We start from the raw sequence: 17,459 nt of genomic DNA, 5'->3' as shown, positions 1-17,459 counted from the left end.
AGAGATATTTATCACCCATTTTTTCTATCCCTACTCTTATTTTGTCCTTTAAATGCAGCACTCTTTGCTGGCTAGGTTCAGGATTGCAATGCTCATGGAACAAAGTGAGTCAGGAAGAAACAAAGTGGTTCAGGAAAATATTGGCAAAGTATTAGAAACCCATTATAATTCACAATAGAGCTGTCAGTGTCTGCTGAACAGATTTGGAAACACAACATTATCTTGGTAAATCTTTAAATCAAAATTTCAAGATGTTTTGTTCTGCTTTTTGTAGCAGAATCACCATGGAAGAAAAATGTATTGAAAATGAAAGAATGCGGTAGAAATGCAATTTGTTAACATATCTATGTTACTTAGGAGTCTGAATCTCATTCATTTCTTACGAGGGAGGGATTTTGTTAGCTTTTCCACTGCCCCTCCCCTCTAGATATGTGGAAACTTCTTTAATTCTAATAGAAGTGATGGCAGGGCATACTGTATCTCGTCTTGTCTCCTTTCTTACCCATTCCTGTTTAGGTGGAGTGTCTGGCAAGGCACCCACTAAACAAGCAGTTCCTGTGCTGTTCTGCAGTCAGGAATGGCCAGATGTTGCAATGTATTTTTTTAAATAAATTCGATCTCCATAATTTCCCACCCCCTCATCCTTCTCAAATCTGGCACAGTTTAGGTTGTTTTTAATAAGTTTTGTGTTCTGACTAGTGTTGCCCTGCAGCCTCCATCTACTAAGGGTGCTAAGGACATTTACTGCAGCCTGGGAAATGTTCTCTCTTAATGAATCCTTTATGATGTTTTCTTTCAGTGAGGCTGATGTGAAGCAACTTTGGTTGCAGCTAAAAAAAGAAGAACCTCATTTACTTTCCAATTTTGAAGAGTTCTTGGTCAGAATTTTTTCCCAGCTCCAAGAAGCAGATAATGAGAAGAATGAATTGGAATGTGCTCTAAAAAAGTTAGTACTTCTCTTTGTTAGACTGCTTGTGTAGTTTGAGATATTTCACCTGCTATTTGAACTTCTGAAATAAACAAGGTATTTCAGCGGATACCGAAGGACAAGACTTCACATAATGTAAAATTTCCTATAATGTGAAATTTTATCAAGCATTAAGACTATGGGTAGAACCATTCATATGGCAGAACTGAATCAAATTAGCTTTTCTCTTCTGGTTAAGATTTTATTGACTGAAATTCTTTTGCAGATATCTGTTATTGCATTGAGGTTTTAAGACAATATTGAGTGATTCCAATCCAGTTAATCAGTTTGATTCCAGAGGAAAGTCATATTTAACAGTAAATCTGGCAAATTGTCTGTGTGCTTTGCAAGCATTGCATGCAGAAAAGCTATAAACCTGGATTAACTGGCCAGAGACATAAGAGGTTTAAGATGTTAGAGCAGCACAAAGCACTGATACTAGTGAAAATGTAAGTTAACAAATATATATAAAGCAAAGCTATGAAATATAGTAAATAACATATGTATGTTTTATATGTAAAGCATATAAAATATAAATATAAACAAATACATAAAATACACATACAAAAATATGTATAAGAAGTAAAAATTAACAGATCGTTTTTTTGTATGTAGTTATCTAGAGGGAGAAAAGTTATGATGCTAAATCTTAATAAAATGCAAAACTGTGGGTGTAGTTGAAGTTCCGCTGTATTTTTATTTTAAAGTGTTACTTCTGAATTTCAGATTCTTACAGACTGAGCAATAAAGGCAAATATATTGATGAAATTTTACTTCATTTGTTCAGCACTCTCCTGACTATTCTGAGAATGTGACAAGGCCTATGAAGAAGGAAAAGACCTAAAAATGTATGATCATTAAAGACAATTGGTTTATAATAAGTAGCATTTTCACCTAAGTCTCTGTGTGTGGTTTTAGCCTTCAGGCAGCTGGAAACAGCATACAGAGAGTTTTGCTGTCGATTTTAGACTAGAGCTTGTTAATTACCATGTGTGGTGAGAGGTTTGTTCTGTGAGGGTTTTCTGGGTTTTTTGGTGAATGTTTTTTTGGGAGCTGAATGAAAAAATGTGTCTCTTTAATAGCTCTGATCAGTGCAGAGGTGTACAGAGAGTACAATAGCATTATCTTTTCTGGCTGATGTGAAATGTCTAACTTGAAAGTGCGTTGGATTTTCATGCCTTTGTAGTAGACACGTTTTTGCTAATTTCTTCTTTTTGTTGCTCCTGCTAACACTGCTGATTTCAGCACGTTGATTGTTGTTTTGTTTGTAGTCGATTGCTGGAAGGAATCAGAGTAGTAATGTAACAGTGGGGATAAATAACCTGTTTCTTTTAAACTATGTATGAATCACAACAAAGCTCAAGACAGCATCATAGAGGGGAGAAGATTAATTTTTTTTAATACCCACATACTCAATAGCACTAAGATGCATGTATCTGAGAGACTGGCCAGGATTTACTGTGGGGTCACAAAAGAGAAGGGATGCTGGGTTTTGAGGACCTGTAATGTCTACTGGGCTCTTCTTGATTGGTGACAATAATATTCTTTGGAAATTGAATATGAATTTGATCTTTTGTCTTTTCTTCCTGAGTCTTTCCTTCCTGACTCACCTCTGTGAGTCATTAGGCAATAAGGCAGTCTACTCTCTGCCTTTTGTCTCATTTCCTGGGTGTAGGCTGTGCTTTTGTCTTCAATTGTTCCTTTTTCTTCTATCCTGGATGCCCTCAGAAGTTTCATGTGCGCGTGCTGGGATCTTTATGCCATAAAAATCTATGCTCTTCACCCGTGATGTTCTTGTCTACATTTTTTTTGGCCTTTTTTTCTGGACCTTTCACATGTACATATTTTCATTCTTGAACCTGAGTCCCATGGTTTGAGACATCCAGGAGTTTCATCCTGTTCTGGTTCAATAGATCCAGTAGGTTGCTGCTATTCCTGTTTGTAGGTCCAGGCGGCAGTGAGGATGAGCATATATTCTTGATACACAAACATGCAAATACAGCACACCTGGGGGACTGTGCAGGTTTATACTGATGTAACTAGAGAGAGAGAGGAAAAAAAAAATCAAATGGGTTTTAAATCTAAACCAAATGTGATTTTGTGGGTACGATATTTATTTACCAGGGTTTGTTCTCCTTGATTTTCAGTATTTGTGTTTAATTTTAAGGGCTTTGAAATTAGTTTGAAATTAGATGGCTTCTTAAACATAGTAGTAGTGGTTTTAAAAATAATAGGGTGATGTGTTGAGCACCCCAAAAGCGCAGAGATGAACATTAGGAAGAGAAAATAAAATAATGCTCATGTGATGGGCAATTACAATTCCAGAGAAAGCCCATGGGGGCATTGCAGAGAGCTTCCCAAAATCAGCCAAAAGAGCCCAGTAAACTGCTTGGCACTAGCAAGGAGGGTACTGGGCATGTGGCAAAGCATGTTTTTGCCACTGCATGGACTCTTAGTGCACCCATATCCTGAGCACACTGTGGGAAGTTCTCGTCTCTGCAACACAGGAACAGTGTAGTGGGATGGGGAAAAGTGCAGGGAATGGCAACTCAGTGGTTAAAGGAATAGAGCAGCTATTCTGAGAGAGCTATTTTTAAAAGGTCATATCTCTTGAATGAGGAGGCAAAGGCTGGAGTGGAGTATGACAGACCTTGTTATTCTTCAAATCCCTGGCAGTAGAACCAAGGGGCTTTTAGTAAGACTGATAGGAAGTAAGCCTAAAAGAGATGAGAAGGACCTTTTTCTTCTAATAGCAGATAAAATCTTCAACTGCCATTAGCTCTGTGTGCTGCTGTGCTTTTGCATTTGAAGGACAAACGTAATAAAAATGTAGACTCTGTTTCAAACAAGAGTTCTAAACAGGCAGGGAAAGGGAAATATGAACTGACTTCTCACTTAGCATGGGATAGTGTCAGAATCCATCTTTGTGGAAGATGAGGAGAATCAGCATCTCAGGAGATTAGTTCACATTGTGCACAAATCACTGTAATTTTTTAAGGAGAAAGAACCATTATGACAAACTGCACAGACAGCAGTTATGAAATCAAAACAATTCACATTGCAGCTACATGTATGGGCAGAAATTAAACCCTTGCAAGTGTGTTGATCCTGAACCTATCGTCTGAACTTAGTGAACTCACATTACATTTCATTTGTTTTTATCTCTATCCCTTTATTCCACAGTTACTGAAAGGAGAGACTAAATTATCAAATATGACTGAAATTATAAAACTATGTGTTAAGTAAAGCTTGAAGAGGTAATCTAAGGGAATAGAAAAACATGTTGTATTTTTCACATTAAAATGATATATCCTTATCACATAAAAATGATATATCCTTATCAATTCAGTTTTTTTTATTCTGAATATATCTGGGGAATATTTGCCAGCTAATTTTTTTTTTCTTCTGCTTGTTAGTTATTTTTCTTATAATTGTTAGACTTTTGATTACGAGGGGGTATTATTTTCCCCTTCTGTTTAATTTGATCAGAGATAAGAATGGAATCCATGAATGTAATGCTTGCAGGGTATGCAGCCTGCAGAAATGGCGTGTGCTTATGTGCCAGAGCAACTGAAAAGATTCCTACACTCAGTAGTGCTTTCAGGATGTAGTCTTCATGGTGCTGCCATATCCTTTGCTTCCAAACACATTAGAGGGAAAAAAAATACCTAAATCAGCAAGCTAAAACACAGGACTGAAGTTATTCTCCCTGTCATACAGAAGCCCAGGAAATCTTTATGATTCCCATGGAAACACTGACTGCTGTGCAGTGTGTTCTGCCTCTGCAAAGTTACAGGGCTTTTCAGTAGTCAGTCTAGTGCTGGTCAAAGTGACATTTAACTGCATGAATACAGTAGGTGTATGGTCCTAGCATCTCTGCCATGCCTTTCTAAGTAGTTGTTATTTCGCTAGGGATTTGTGTAATTTGCTTCCATTGATAAATGCTAATTTAAGAAATTAGCATTTTCTTAGTTTCAAGAAAATAATTTGAGATCAGAGCATGACACATTTTTACAGTGTAAGGCGAGTAAAGCAACTAAGGGGCTTCTGGATTATCTGGCACTCTCTATTTGAAATGTTGCAATTACGTGGCAAAGGCCCTTTTGGGGCCCGGTTTTCTCACCTAGTCAGAGTTTATGAAAGTCTTAAGTGACAGCCATTGTTTTCCTCCAATTCTTGTAGCTTAACAGTTGTGTATTGCTTCTGTAAATCCTGTGAAAATGTCTCACTTTTTTAACCTGTGACTGAAAAAGCAAGCTGGCAGTGTCAGGTGTTCTGCTGTTGAAAGGGGGAAAGACAGACTTGTTTCTGGCTTTACTCACTCTTCTTAGATTAGGTAAAGTTTTTGAATTTTCTATAAAATTGGCTTTGTTTTAAATTAGAAGAGAACCAGGCCTTCAATAAGGGAAAACATAGAATATGTACCACATTGGGTAAAAAAAAAAAAGGTAGATACAAAATAAATACTGGGTTTTTTTCTACTGCATGTTCCTTGTCTTGCTGATGTGAATGCCCTTGAAGATTTGGTACTTTATTCTTTAATCTGCATTATGCAGATTGCTCAAGGAACAGCTATGGCAGGAAGAATATGAGGCAATATACAGTACTGTCAGATAAAGTTCCTAATAATCACTATAAAAATTATTCTACGATGTCCCCTGAGTTTGATACAAAGATATTTTTGCTTTTCAGTGTCTGGATAGTGAGCATAGCATAAAATAGTAGCAGAACAAAGCAGATATCTTGTTCCCTGTCAACACTTAAATTTTTCTGTCCTAGCTAAACATTTGCTCCTAAGCTAAACATTGTAATCCTTCATGGATCAAACTGCAGTGATATTTTAATTGCAGTATTCCACTGGAAAAAAGTGAACTTTGTAGGTTCTTCTTTTTTCTTCCTACAGTTGCATACACTTGTGCACAGCATATTTATTTCTGTTCCTTGTCTAGGCTTTTCAAATTTGTTTCAGCAGAGCAGTTAGGGAGGCAGTAAGGCTGCTTTCAAGAAGGTCTTTCAAGAATTCTATTCTAGCTAATGTGTCTTAGATAGAAGTACTTCATTCAGTACCCTTGAATGGGCAACAATGCAGTCTAGGAATAGAAAACAAGAAATTGCTATGAAAATAATTTTAACGGTCAAATTTGGGTTCTGATATGTTGGTATTGTCATTAGGAAACTCTCTTCCTTTTACCCAAGATCTAGTAGTCATTAAAATTGCATAATGAACAGCTGCTTTTTATGGAAACATCAGCTTTATATTAGCTTTTGAGCTACTGAAGCTTTACTTCCATGAGAAAAAAAAAATCTGTGAGCATTGCTGCACAAAAATTTCTATTTCCTTGACACCAGAACATTCTGTGGAGTTTTGTGTAAAGGCAGAGATGTGGAACTTAGCTGGTAATGTGGGCCATGACTTGAAGTAATGCTGCAAAGACCCACTCAGTGTATTTTTATTTCTTATTAGGAAAATTGCTGCTTATGATGAAGAAATTCAACATCTCTATGAGGAAATGGAACAGCAAATCAAAAAGGAGAAAGAACAGTTTCTCTTGAAAGTGAGTGTCTCTGTTATAGTGGCCGTGGATTCTGCTCCCCCTTTCAGTGGTTTTAAACTCATTCTGGGTGTGAAATTAAATCCCACAAAATGTATTTCACAACAGAGGAAGAAAAAATTTTTTTTCCTCACAGCTACTTTTGTGCTGCAGCTTCAAACTTTTAGTCTCTGCAGCTGCAGGCTAAGTGACTTGTTGGATGAAGGAGCTGTGATGTCCTGTGCTCAGTGGCTGGCATACAGCACAGCTGGCATGCTTTTGAAAGTCACTTGAACTACAAATGTTGTATTGTTGGTGCTACTCTAGGTCCAGCTTCTGGTCACAATCAGGAAAAACACGCTGTGAGGTTGTTCAGAGCAGCACTAATCCTGTTGAATTCTGCATTCTCTGATTTTTGGGAGGGATAACAATAAGAGATGAATCAAGTGATGGTAATTTGTGGAACAACCACAGGTTATTTACAAAATAAATGCAGGACAGAATCTTTGGTGACTGCCATGGTGCTTCCAAAACACCTGAAGATGAATTCCCTTCTCTTGGGAAGTTGTCTTTAAATCTCCTCTACTGTGTCTGTAGTCTTTTCTTTGGATTTTTCTTTCCTGCTTTTTCTTGTGAAATTAGGAAAGTACCAAGGACTCCCGGCATGCTCCAGGAAAGAATCACCCTAGAATCTTATGGGTGGGAAGGTGATGCATTACTTCCTAGCTGGGTCAGGATGCTCAGGAACTTGGCCAGTTACTTTTTGAGTATTAAAATATTGGAGGTTCCACGGCTGCTCTGGGTGCCCTGGGACAGTCAATCATGAGCTACTGGCTCATCCCTTTTTGTTGTCTTGGCATCAGTCATTTAAATGAAACAAATACATGGTTTCAGCAATATGTGATAGAAATAGTTGCCAAAATAGTGGTTATTGCCTCCATTCTCAATCAAGTATGTATAAATATATCTAGACAATGTAATCAAATATATCTCAAGCTTCCTTTTGTGATGCAAATATATCAAGTATTTTTTGTTCCCTGGCAACCAAAATAAAATAAAAGAAAAAGAAAGAGAAACAGAAAAAAAAGTGCCTTATCAGCTGCCTAAGGAGTCATTCCTTTCACTTGCCTTACTGGGTAGTGAACCTGACTCAAATTTTCAAGTTTTTTTCCATTCCAAGCTGAGAGCAGTTTTTAGTGGTGGATAAGATGAAACCTTTAAATAAAGTTTGTATACCAGCTGAAGGATAAAAAGTACTTGCAACTTTGCCTGACAGCACTTTTGTGGAACAAATAGTTTATGTGCTCTTAATAGTCCACAACTGAAGTGGTACTGAAAAGCCCCAAACAACAAAGACTTTTCCGTAAGCAATGATTGTTGGATCTCCTAATTAGTTATATATTTGAGGTTAAGCCATTTCTTTCAGGCTTTTTCATGAAAGCTTCCCACTCAAGCTATTTACAGTTTAGTCAGCAGTCGCACTAAGGGCTGCCAGACACTCATGAAGTATTGTTTCTTTGCATGACTAATTTGAGATCTGGGGAGATCTGACTGTTAAATTCTTTCTCTAATGCAAAGTCTTACAAAGACTTTTCAGCCTGGGGAGATGCATTGATGCCATATAAAGGGGAAATTATGGTGGCTTGAATGAAGAGCAGCTATTGAAGAATACATTTAAAGAAATTGGTAAGATGCAAATAAGTACAAGTTGTAGCTATTTACAATACTTAATACCCTGCTGACTGAATGTTACACAAAAGGGGCAGTTAGTCTGTTTTTTCACTTGCATATATATTCTTCCCCAGAAAGAACCAGTTGTCGTGCATTTCATTACCCCATCACGCGCACTGCTTAAGGGACAACACTTGTAACAATGACTGCTGCCATGAGGGAATTTTTATTTTTGTTTAGAGGCATTTTCCTGGGGACCTTAGAGAGTAGAAGAAGCCTGTTTTTGGAGAAACAGGACAGATTCTCAGCTGATACAAACTGCTGGAACCTGATTTTACTCAGGAGAGGGCTGACAATTTTTTTCAGCTGAGGAGTGTCAGGAGTAATCCCAAATGTGACTGGGAGTTCCCGGTGACTGCAGGATACTTAGATAGTGGACAGGTTCATATAATTGCTAAGGGAAAGGCAGAGCTTGAAGCCCCAGTTGCTTGTTTATACCAGTGGAACATCTGTGAAAAATTGTTGTTAGTGACGGATTCGAAGCGTGGAGTTTCTTTCACATCAGACTGAGTTGCTGTGGCTGGAAACAAGAGGATACATTCTGGCTGCATTGATCTAGACTGGCTCAGCTGCTCAGCCTCCTGCCTGGGATGTTTGCCTCCACTTTCTAGACTCAATACCTACTCATGTGCAATCAGCACATTCTGTACCAACCATAGCCATGGAAGCTGCTGGACTACAGCAGTTTAGAGATTCATGAGTGATACCACCCCTAAACTGAGTACTACCTGTGTCTTGTGATAGTCACTGGGGAAAGCTTAATCACTGACTCATTATTTCTCCTCCTATGATGCAATTGTGCTGTTCTGTTAATCCATTTCCTCTTGGAATTTTGCAGGACACAGAGAGGTTTCAGTCCCAAAGTCAAGAGCTGGAACGCAAGCTGCTGTCAAAAGAACAGGAACTGGAACAGCTAGTTCAAAAACAGAAAAGGGTACTAACTGATATCCTTTGGAGTTAAGAAATAGATGGCTCTTATTTGCTCATATGGTTTTCTTTAGGTACTATTTTAGGTTCCAAAACTGCAAGTTGGTGTGATGTGGTTGTGCCAAATTGTGACCTTCTGTTGTTTTTGTGTCATGTGCTTAGGAAAAATGTTAATCTCTATTTCTAAAGTAGTTTTCCTTTTATGTGGCAAAATGGAGAGTAAAATAATGCTTTGCATGTTGTCCCCAGGTACTAGGTTAATTTTTATGAAAATGTGGCATAATTCCATTGCCCTCAGTCTTCTAGGAACTGGCTTAACACCCAGTTTAAGAGCAGAGAACAATGATTTGGCTCTTCTAGTGCACACCTCTGCTCAAAGCCTGTACCAGCCACTCATTTACTTGTTTTGGACTGATTCAGCACTATGAACTCAAAATGCTCCCTCCTGAACAACTTGCTCCTGATATATCTCTGTGATAACAGTTTTATAGCAGTGCATGTTTTCCTTGCATTGGTAACAGCTTGTCAAGTTCCCATAATAAAACCTGAGGTGTTTTGCTTCTAAAATGCATGGCCTGCTTGGGGGAGCAGAGAACTTGCTGTAAAGTGGCTGCAAGGTCATTGCAGTAAAGACTAGTAATAGAGAAAGGAGGTAGCACTGGAATTTAAAGGGCTGAAATGGAGTGCTGTAAACACAATTCCCTCTGTAGAATATGAATTTGTGGACAAAAAGAAGAAAGTTTTTCACAATGAGAACCATCAGCTGTTGCAATAAACTTCCTGGGGAAGTGGTGGATTCCCCAACATTGGACACTAAAGATTTAGCTGGGCAGGATGCTGGGTCATCTTGGCTAAACTGTATTTTTGCCAAAGAAGGTTGGAACAGATGAACCTTGAGTTACCCTTCCAAGCTGGTACTCTGTTATTCTGTGAAATTTGCCTGATAAGAATGCAGGACTGAACTAAAAGTCTATTCCACAGTTGAAATCAACTGCCTGATGTTAATTACCTTTGTCCAGTATCACTGTGAATCAGAATATATGTGGTTTTATGCAGGCTCTTCACCACATTGCAGCACTATAATGGAATAATCTATACTTTGAAGATGTCTGTGGGGGCATACAGATCAGGCATTTTTAGTCTGAAACTAACTGAGGAAGTATAACAAATGACTTATTCTAATTTTCTGATGAATATGTTTAATATTTTCCTTTGTTTGTTTTTTTTTGCTTTAAAGCTCTGTTTAAACTTGGTTGTCAACCAGTAATTCTCTAAAAATTTTTTTTTTGAGTATGTGTTTTCTAAATTTGGTATAAAACCCACAGAAGCTATTCAAAGGCTTTCACTCAATTTTAAGCCTGGTGTAATCAATCAATATAGGGAACAATACCAGGAAGTCTTATCTTATGATTGTTGTCTAAATTGCCATTGTCTAATATTGCCTATCCTGGAGAACATAAAACAATGTCTGTGCTATTTTTATTAGTATTGGCTTTTTATCTGGTTTTATGTTTCCATTTCTATTTACTGCATTGCTTATTGTGAATAATATTGCCATGTTTGGTTTTTTTGTAATTTCTAGTATTTAGTATTTTCCCTCTCCATTATGAATTTGCATGAATCACAACAAGGGTGCTTTTGAAAGACAGACTCTTCATACACCATAAAGATGAAACTATCCCATTTTGGTTTTATGGAAAGGAAGCTGTGTTGGACGAATGGAATTCACTATTTCTAATGCTGAGATGACATGATTTCATTCAGATGATTGATGAAAACTGAAACTTCTGTCATTCAACCAGCTGATTGGCCCATTGTTAATCTGATATGTAGTATTTGATGGGGTTTTTTTCTGATATACCAACCTAGTCTATTATTTGAGTGCTTTACTCAGTGTAGTTAGAGGCACTGTTTTCTACATATATTTTTCTGATTTCTAATGATCCTCTCTGAAAGTGACTCTCATCTTTACCCAGATCTGTTTTTGTAGTACCATGTCCCCACTCATTTTCTGGTGTTGCTTTTCATTCGCTGAGATACCCATGTGTGGTGTCTAATGTTTGCCTTATCCAGAGGTCTCTTTCACTTTTGCCTCCTCCTCTGGCATGGAAATATACTTTGATAATTAAATCTCTTCTTGCAGACAGTGAAAGTAGCTTGATTTAGTTACAACTTCTCTGCTTGGTTGTATGAGAGAACCTCTTAGTCCACAAGGGAGCAACACAAATGCTTTTTTCCAAACTTCATTAATAAGTCTCTTTTTTTTTTAAATTTGAAATACAGTGTAGTTGTTTTTGTGTTGGAAATCATTAACAAAAATATGAAAGGGGGCTTTCAAACCAAATGAGATCTGCTTTGTTTCCTCTGACATAGCCAGAGGGGTTTTCCCTTATGAGGGTTGTCTGGCTGGCATTGTTCCTCAAGGGATGTCAGTTGGAACATCTCAGGAGGAGGCAATGGGGACAGAGGATATCCAGCATAACCTCTAGGGCACAGACTCTTGTGTGAGAGAAGAAAGCAGGTGTATGCCAGGTGAAACGCAGGGGAGTTACTGGACTTCTCACATAAAATGCTGGGTTCTGTGCTGATGGCAACCACTGAAGAGCACGATCTTGGAATTGGGAATGAGATGCATGAAAACATGGATCAGTACCACTCAAGTGCTTATAACTGCCTTATGGCACTGTATAAATTTTGCATCTTTCACATGCTACTGAAATAAATAGGGAGAAAAAAAGAATATAAAAACTACAGACAGGATGCTGAGCTAAGAACAAGGGACTGCATGGTGGGTGCTCAATGTATGTGTCTTTTGGGGAAACCAATAAATGTCCTCAGCAACCGCTCATTTGCATTTGATAATTCCAGATCTTTATTCAACTTAAACTTGATTTTCCTCTCATCTTTGTCAGAAAAAGAGAATATGCACCATCAACTACTGTGTCTGTGCTTGACCTGTGGAATGGGTTAATTCTTTCTGCTACTTAGATTTTTTTAAACATGTCTAAGGGCCATTAATCTTTTCCCCAGCAGTTTCCATCTACCAGATGAACATAGAAGCCAATTTGCAGCTCCAATAAGCAGCTAGAAGCTATAGGATCTATGCCATTCTACCACCAGCTGAGCATTCCCCTAGTGAGTTATTTCTCTGTGTTGTGAGTTGTTCAGATGAGGGCTTTAAAGGTAGTGTTTGGTATTTCTCAAAGGATTGTACCCTCAAAGGGTAAAGTGGAAGAAGGGAGCTTTGTATTGCTGTGAAACAATCCTTTCTCCTCTTGTTATGTTCTGGGTTTTACACATTATATTATTGTTTTTCTGACAAGAGTGAGCACCAGGATTTATAGCAAGTATTTCTAACATCAGTATAGATGATTCTGGGAGCTGATGTTGGCTACCATTGCAGTTACATTTCCTGAACAGTCTCTGTGTAAGTTTTCAGATGGCCATACTGTTCTCTGAGTGGGGTTTTTGTCTGCAGCTTTTTGCTCCCTAAATTTTTGAAAGTTCATCTTTGTGTAGTCACTTTTTGCTTCTCCCAAAGCCACTCCTCTGGATGAGTGTTGTTTTAAGTACCTGAAGCAGCTGATCTTTTACTTAGAATAGGTAACTTTGTTTTGTCAAGGAGTGGAAGCAATATTCAGGATCTGACGTAATCTATCCATGTAAGCCAACCTTGTTCAGCAGTAATCTAATGCCCAGCCAGTGTTCCATGGGAAATGTGAGCCTGCTGAGGGTACAGTTCAGCAAATACATTAAGCTGCTGCTGCTGCTGCTGCTAGGTGCTCCCACTCTACATGTGTTCCTGACTTCCCACAGTCCAGGCTAGAAAGTATTTTCTGTGCTTATTTTTAACCTGGACCTCGTTCAAATTCAAGACTACAACAGCAGTGTTCTAGGGTAGGAACTGACTGGAAGAGCTGGATGAGGACAGATTTTGGTTGGGTGAGCTCTGCTTGTTGGGATGGGCAAAATGAGAGTTCAAACATTGTTATGTCTCAGATCTAGAAGATTGAAATGGTATTATAATGCTCCAAGGATGTTTTACAGTCCTTAAAATGAATACAGAAAAAAGAAAAAAAAAACCCAAGCCAAAACAAAATAAAACTTTTGTATTTTAAGGTCAGCAGTGCTTTACCTAATATGAAGTTTTGCTGTGCTGTCTAAATTTGCTCAGTTAGCCAGGGAGAAGCAGATAGAACTTCTTTATGTACCAGAAGCCACTGTTGTCTATTGTTGCTTGTTTTACAGGGAGGTTGTATGTTTCCTTTGATGTACATTGGAGAGGGAGTATAAAACTGAATAAAAAGACTCTAATTCACACTTCTTGGCAGATCTGTCTGAGGTGGCAAAAAGGTCACTGCTTGTTCATATTGCTGGGGATGGAAAAGTTTATCAGCTATCAGATTTAAATCTAGCAGTTTTTAGGTAGATCTCTGAATCACTCAATGTAGACCTGGTCTTTGTGGAAAATGGTCTAAAACAGCAGTTGTGAATATCAGCTTAATGCTGCTAATCTGCTCTGTAGCATCTTTTTTATGCTTTGTACTGGTGTGTTCTTGAGCTGGATAAAATTCAGTTATAGAATGGAATGGCTTTGTTTTTGTGTAACATAATTATGTCCGTACAAAGATTGGTGGAAGAGCACCATATGTATTTTATTCATTCTTTGGCTTTGATAGAAATAGCTCCCTGCTCAGCTAACCTCTAAGACCCAAACTGAAATCCTCAAAACCAATGCCTCAACCAGCTGTAATGCTTTCTGTTCTCTTTTCTTCCACCCCAGTTAGAGCATCAGTGTACACAACTCCTCAGTGGCAAAGAAGAAACCAAAGTAGAGAACACCAAGCTGAAGCTGACTAACCAGGAGCTGCTGAGAGAGCTGGAGAGAACATCCCATGAGCTAAGCCTGGCTCAACAGCAGCTACAGGTGCTTCAGGAGGAGGCATCAAGGCTCCATGAGGAGAAGGAAATGTAAGTGTCCAGCTGCAGCAGTTCTTGTGCACCTGCTTGGTGTGCCAGTAAGCCCCCTCAGGGTACCCAGTGCTGTCAAAAGCAGAAACCACTTGTAAAGCTGAGTGCAGTTCTAGCTGCTTACCCCCAGGTAATTCAGCATGTTTTCTGTAGCATATCTGGCTTCTATGGAATCTTTTGCTAATTTTGTGTTCAAAATGCCAGTGTTCTCCCCACTGCCATTGGTTAAGGATATTTGGAATTAAAAATTGAATTGAAAATCCATGTAGTGTCTTAGTTTTGAGATACCAATGGAATTCCTTGTGGAAATGCCTTACAGTTGTGGCACATGATGCTTCATTCTACTCAAAGCTGAGTCTATCTGAAACTTGCTTCTCAGAATACACTCTGAGATACCTAGGATCTTCTTTTTTTTCCTTCATCAAAAGTAAGCCTAGTAAGGACAGCAAGATAAAATTTAGCTTATCTCAATTCCCACAATGCTTTGTGGCAATTCAGAACCCCAAACCATTTTGGGGTTTCCAGTTCAAATGTTGAAAGTTTCAGATTCTGACTCCAAATTACAAAAAAAAAAAAAAAAAAAAAAAAATCAAGAAGAAATGTTTACGATTCATATTTTGAGGGATAAAAATGACTTGTGACAGTTCCAGCTACCTGTCTTGCTCCAGCCTTCTGCACAAAGCAGAAGAATCATTACTCTGAGGCTGTAATTGGCAGAAATGTTCACTCAAGTCGATTTTAAAGAAAATGCTCAGGGATCTGTAGAAGCCTCTCATTGCCCATGGAGGGCTCATGAATGACAGATGGACCTGGCCATTGCAGCAATGAACTATATAATTCAGAGCTGTTGCTGGCTGACATATTTCAGGATAGAGCAGAACCTTAGTTCAAATGTCACATTATTTTTCTCTTAAGCTTTGTGCCAAGCTCTATTAAGTTATCAACTCTTTAATTTTTCTCAAGGGTAAAAATAATTAACTTTGTTGATAAATTAGTGTTAAAGAGTGGCCACGGTGGTTAGAAATTTTAGGTTTTCATGTTTGATATGTGTTTTGGAAGTAGACAGTAGAAATACTCCTCCTCAAGGTGGTTTGTTTCCTCTTTGAGGCCTCTCTTTTCAGATCCAGAGCAAAGATTATGAAATGATCTGATTTAAAAGCTACAAAGGAAATCTGCCCAGTGGTCAGACTGCTGAATAATACTACTGTACTTACAAAGCACTTTGGATTCAATAGTGGTTTATGGAATTAGAGCTCAGCCCTACTCAACTGCACCTGCAGTGTTGCTTTAAACATCTGTGTCAGTCTGGTAAGACCTGAGCTGTTGAAGCAGGTGTAATGTTCAGACAGTGCACAGGAAGAACTTGAGGCTTCATTGAAAGGCGAAAAAAATCATTAAAGGCCAGACACCAAACCGTGTTAAATCAAAGTAAATGGTGTTAAAATGGCTGCATAAGTGTCAAGAATTGGAAGAAATTGTAGGGATTGTAGATGTGAGAGCCTGACATATGGTTCCTGCAGCAGGATAAGCTCTAATTTTGGATAAAATGTCACCTGTTTTTTAGTGGCTATAACTGGGAAGTATTTTAGCAGTGTATCTGTTCTGAATGCTCCAAGTGCCAGTATCAACATATATAAACTCTCTGGATGAAGAAATTAAAAAGCAATATTTTTTGAAAAAAGAACCTCTATTCCTTCCTCTGCTAACTTGTACTGCTGTGCTGCTGTGCTACTGAATAAACTTCTTTAAAATATTAACCATTCATGCAGAAGAGACTCTACAAGTTTGAAGAAGCTGAGGTCTCAAATGTAGATACCCCTAGGGGGAAGCATTTTAGCAGTGTTCTTACCATGCTTAGAACAATTTTTTCTTTTTTTTTCTTGCAGGGAGGTGTACCGGGTGACAGAAACCTTACAGAGAGAGAAGTCAGGACTTTTGAAGCAGCTGGATTTTTTAAGGTAATGTTGATCTTCCAAAAACTCTTATATAATTCTAAAGAGGTCCGTTAAAGGATGAAATTACGTTGGGATATGTAGTGTGTGTAGGTGTCAAGGTGTTGACAGTGGGGTGCCAGAGGGCAGCCTCTGTGCCAGAGAGAAGCCAGGGCTGCCCTGTGACCATGGACACAGCACAGGGCACAGTGGAGCCCCACAGCCCCCATGTGCTTCTGGGAAAGCCTCAGTAAGAAAGGGTGGAAAACAACGCAGCAGCTGGGAGAGAAGAGAGAAAAAAATATGTGAGAAAGCCCTTCAGACACCAAGGTCAGTGAAGAAAGAGGGGTAGAAGGTGCTCCAGGCACTGCTGGAGCAGAGTCCCTTGCAGCCTGTGCAGAGTCCACACAAGAGCAGGCTCCTGGCAGGAGCTTGGTCCGTGGAGAGGAGCCCATGCAGAGGCTGGTTTTCTGGCAGGAATTGTGGCCTGTGGTGGACCAGGCTGGAGCAGTCCATTCCTGAAGGATTATTCTCCATGGAAAGGCTCTGTGCTGGAGTTGTGAAGGACTATAACCTGTGTGAGGGAACTCACTCTCACTCACTGGAGCGAGAAAACTGTGAGGAGGAAGGAGCCGCAGAGAGAAGCTGTTATGGACTGACCACAAGCCCCACTTTTCCCCATCCCCTTGTGCCACTCAGGATTGGTTAAGGAGGTAGAAGAACTGAGGGTGTAGGCATGAAGTTGAGCCTGAAAAGAAAAGGGATTGTGGAGAAGATTATTTTAGTATTGTCTCTATTTCTCATCATCCTATAGTTGAGTCTGTTTTGTCTGTAATGGGTAGCTGGTAAGTAATCTGCTTGTTTTTATCTTGGCCCACAAGCTTTTCTATGTTATTATCTTCCCTTGTGGTGTTGAGGAAGGAGAGTGAGAGAGTGGCTGGATTTACATCTGGCAGCCAGTCAATGTCAACTGCCACAGGATAATGACACAGAAATAGCAAAAATGGTTACAAAAGACTCTTATATGGTTGGTTCTTGCATAGAGTAGAGGGCAGCACACCTGAAAGATATGCTTCATTTTGACAATTCAGAAGTGTAGGACAATCCCCTTTCCAAAAGTCAGATGTAAAACAGAGCAGCACTGAACAGCTCTAATTCTGAGGTAGAAGCCTGGCTGCAGGAGCTTGCTGAAAGGCTCTGTTGCTTCTCAAGTGCTGGGAGTTGAGCCAAAATGAAGATTATTTTCCCAAAATATTTGTAAAATGATTCCAAGATGTACATAGCTAACATTCCTTTGTGATAAACTTCAAATTTGGAGCTGTGTTCAGCCACCTGTAGCACTCTTTTCAATGTGAAGAAATGTTGGGTTTTGTTTGCTCAATGGTCAGTCAGTGTGAGCTG

General features: G+C 38.9%; 1 protein-coding gene across 1 annotated transcript in view; it reads left to right on the top strand.

The window, feature by feature from the left end:
• CRACR2A (calcium release activated channel regulator 2A) overlaps positions 1–17,459 on the top strand; it is a 51,752-nt gene that overhangs the window by 17,061 nt on the left and 17,232 nt on the right. The window contains exons 5-9 of the mRNA XM_058800140.1: positions 800–946; positions 6,432–6,522; positions 9,068–9,163; positions 13,940–14,127; positions 16,014–16,085. Of these exons, the coding sequence (XP_058656123.1) occupies positions 800–946; positions 6,432–6,522; positions 9,068–9,163; positions 13,940–14,127; positions 16,014–16,085 (594 nt within the window). The remainder of the gene's footprint in view (positions 1–799; positions 947–6,431; positions 6,523–9,067; positions 9,164–13,939; positions 14,128–16,013; positions 16,086–17,459) is intronic.

This window comes from Ammospiza caudacuta, chromosome 2 (genome assembly GCF_027887145.1).
Source record: "Ammospiza caudacuta isolate bAmmCau1 chromosome 2, bAmmCau1.pri, whole genome shotgun sequence".
Taxonomy (NCBI): Eukaryota; Metazoa; Chordata; class Aves; order Passeriformes; family Passerellidae; genus Ammospiza; species Ammospiza caudacuta.
Note: the sequence above shows the minus strand (reverse complement) of the source record. Positions and strands in the feature narration are given on the sequence as shown.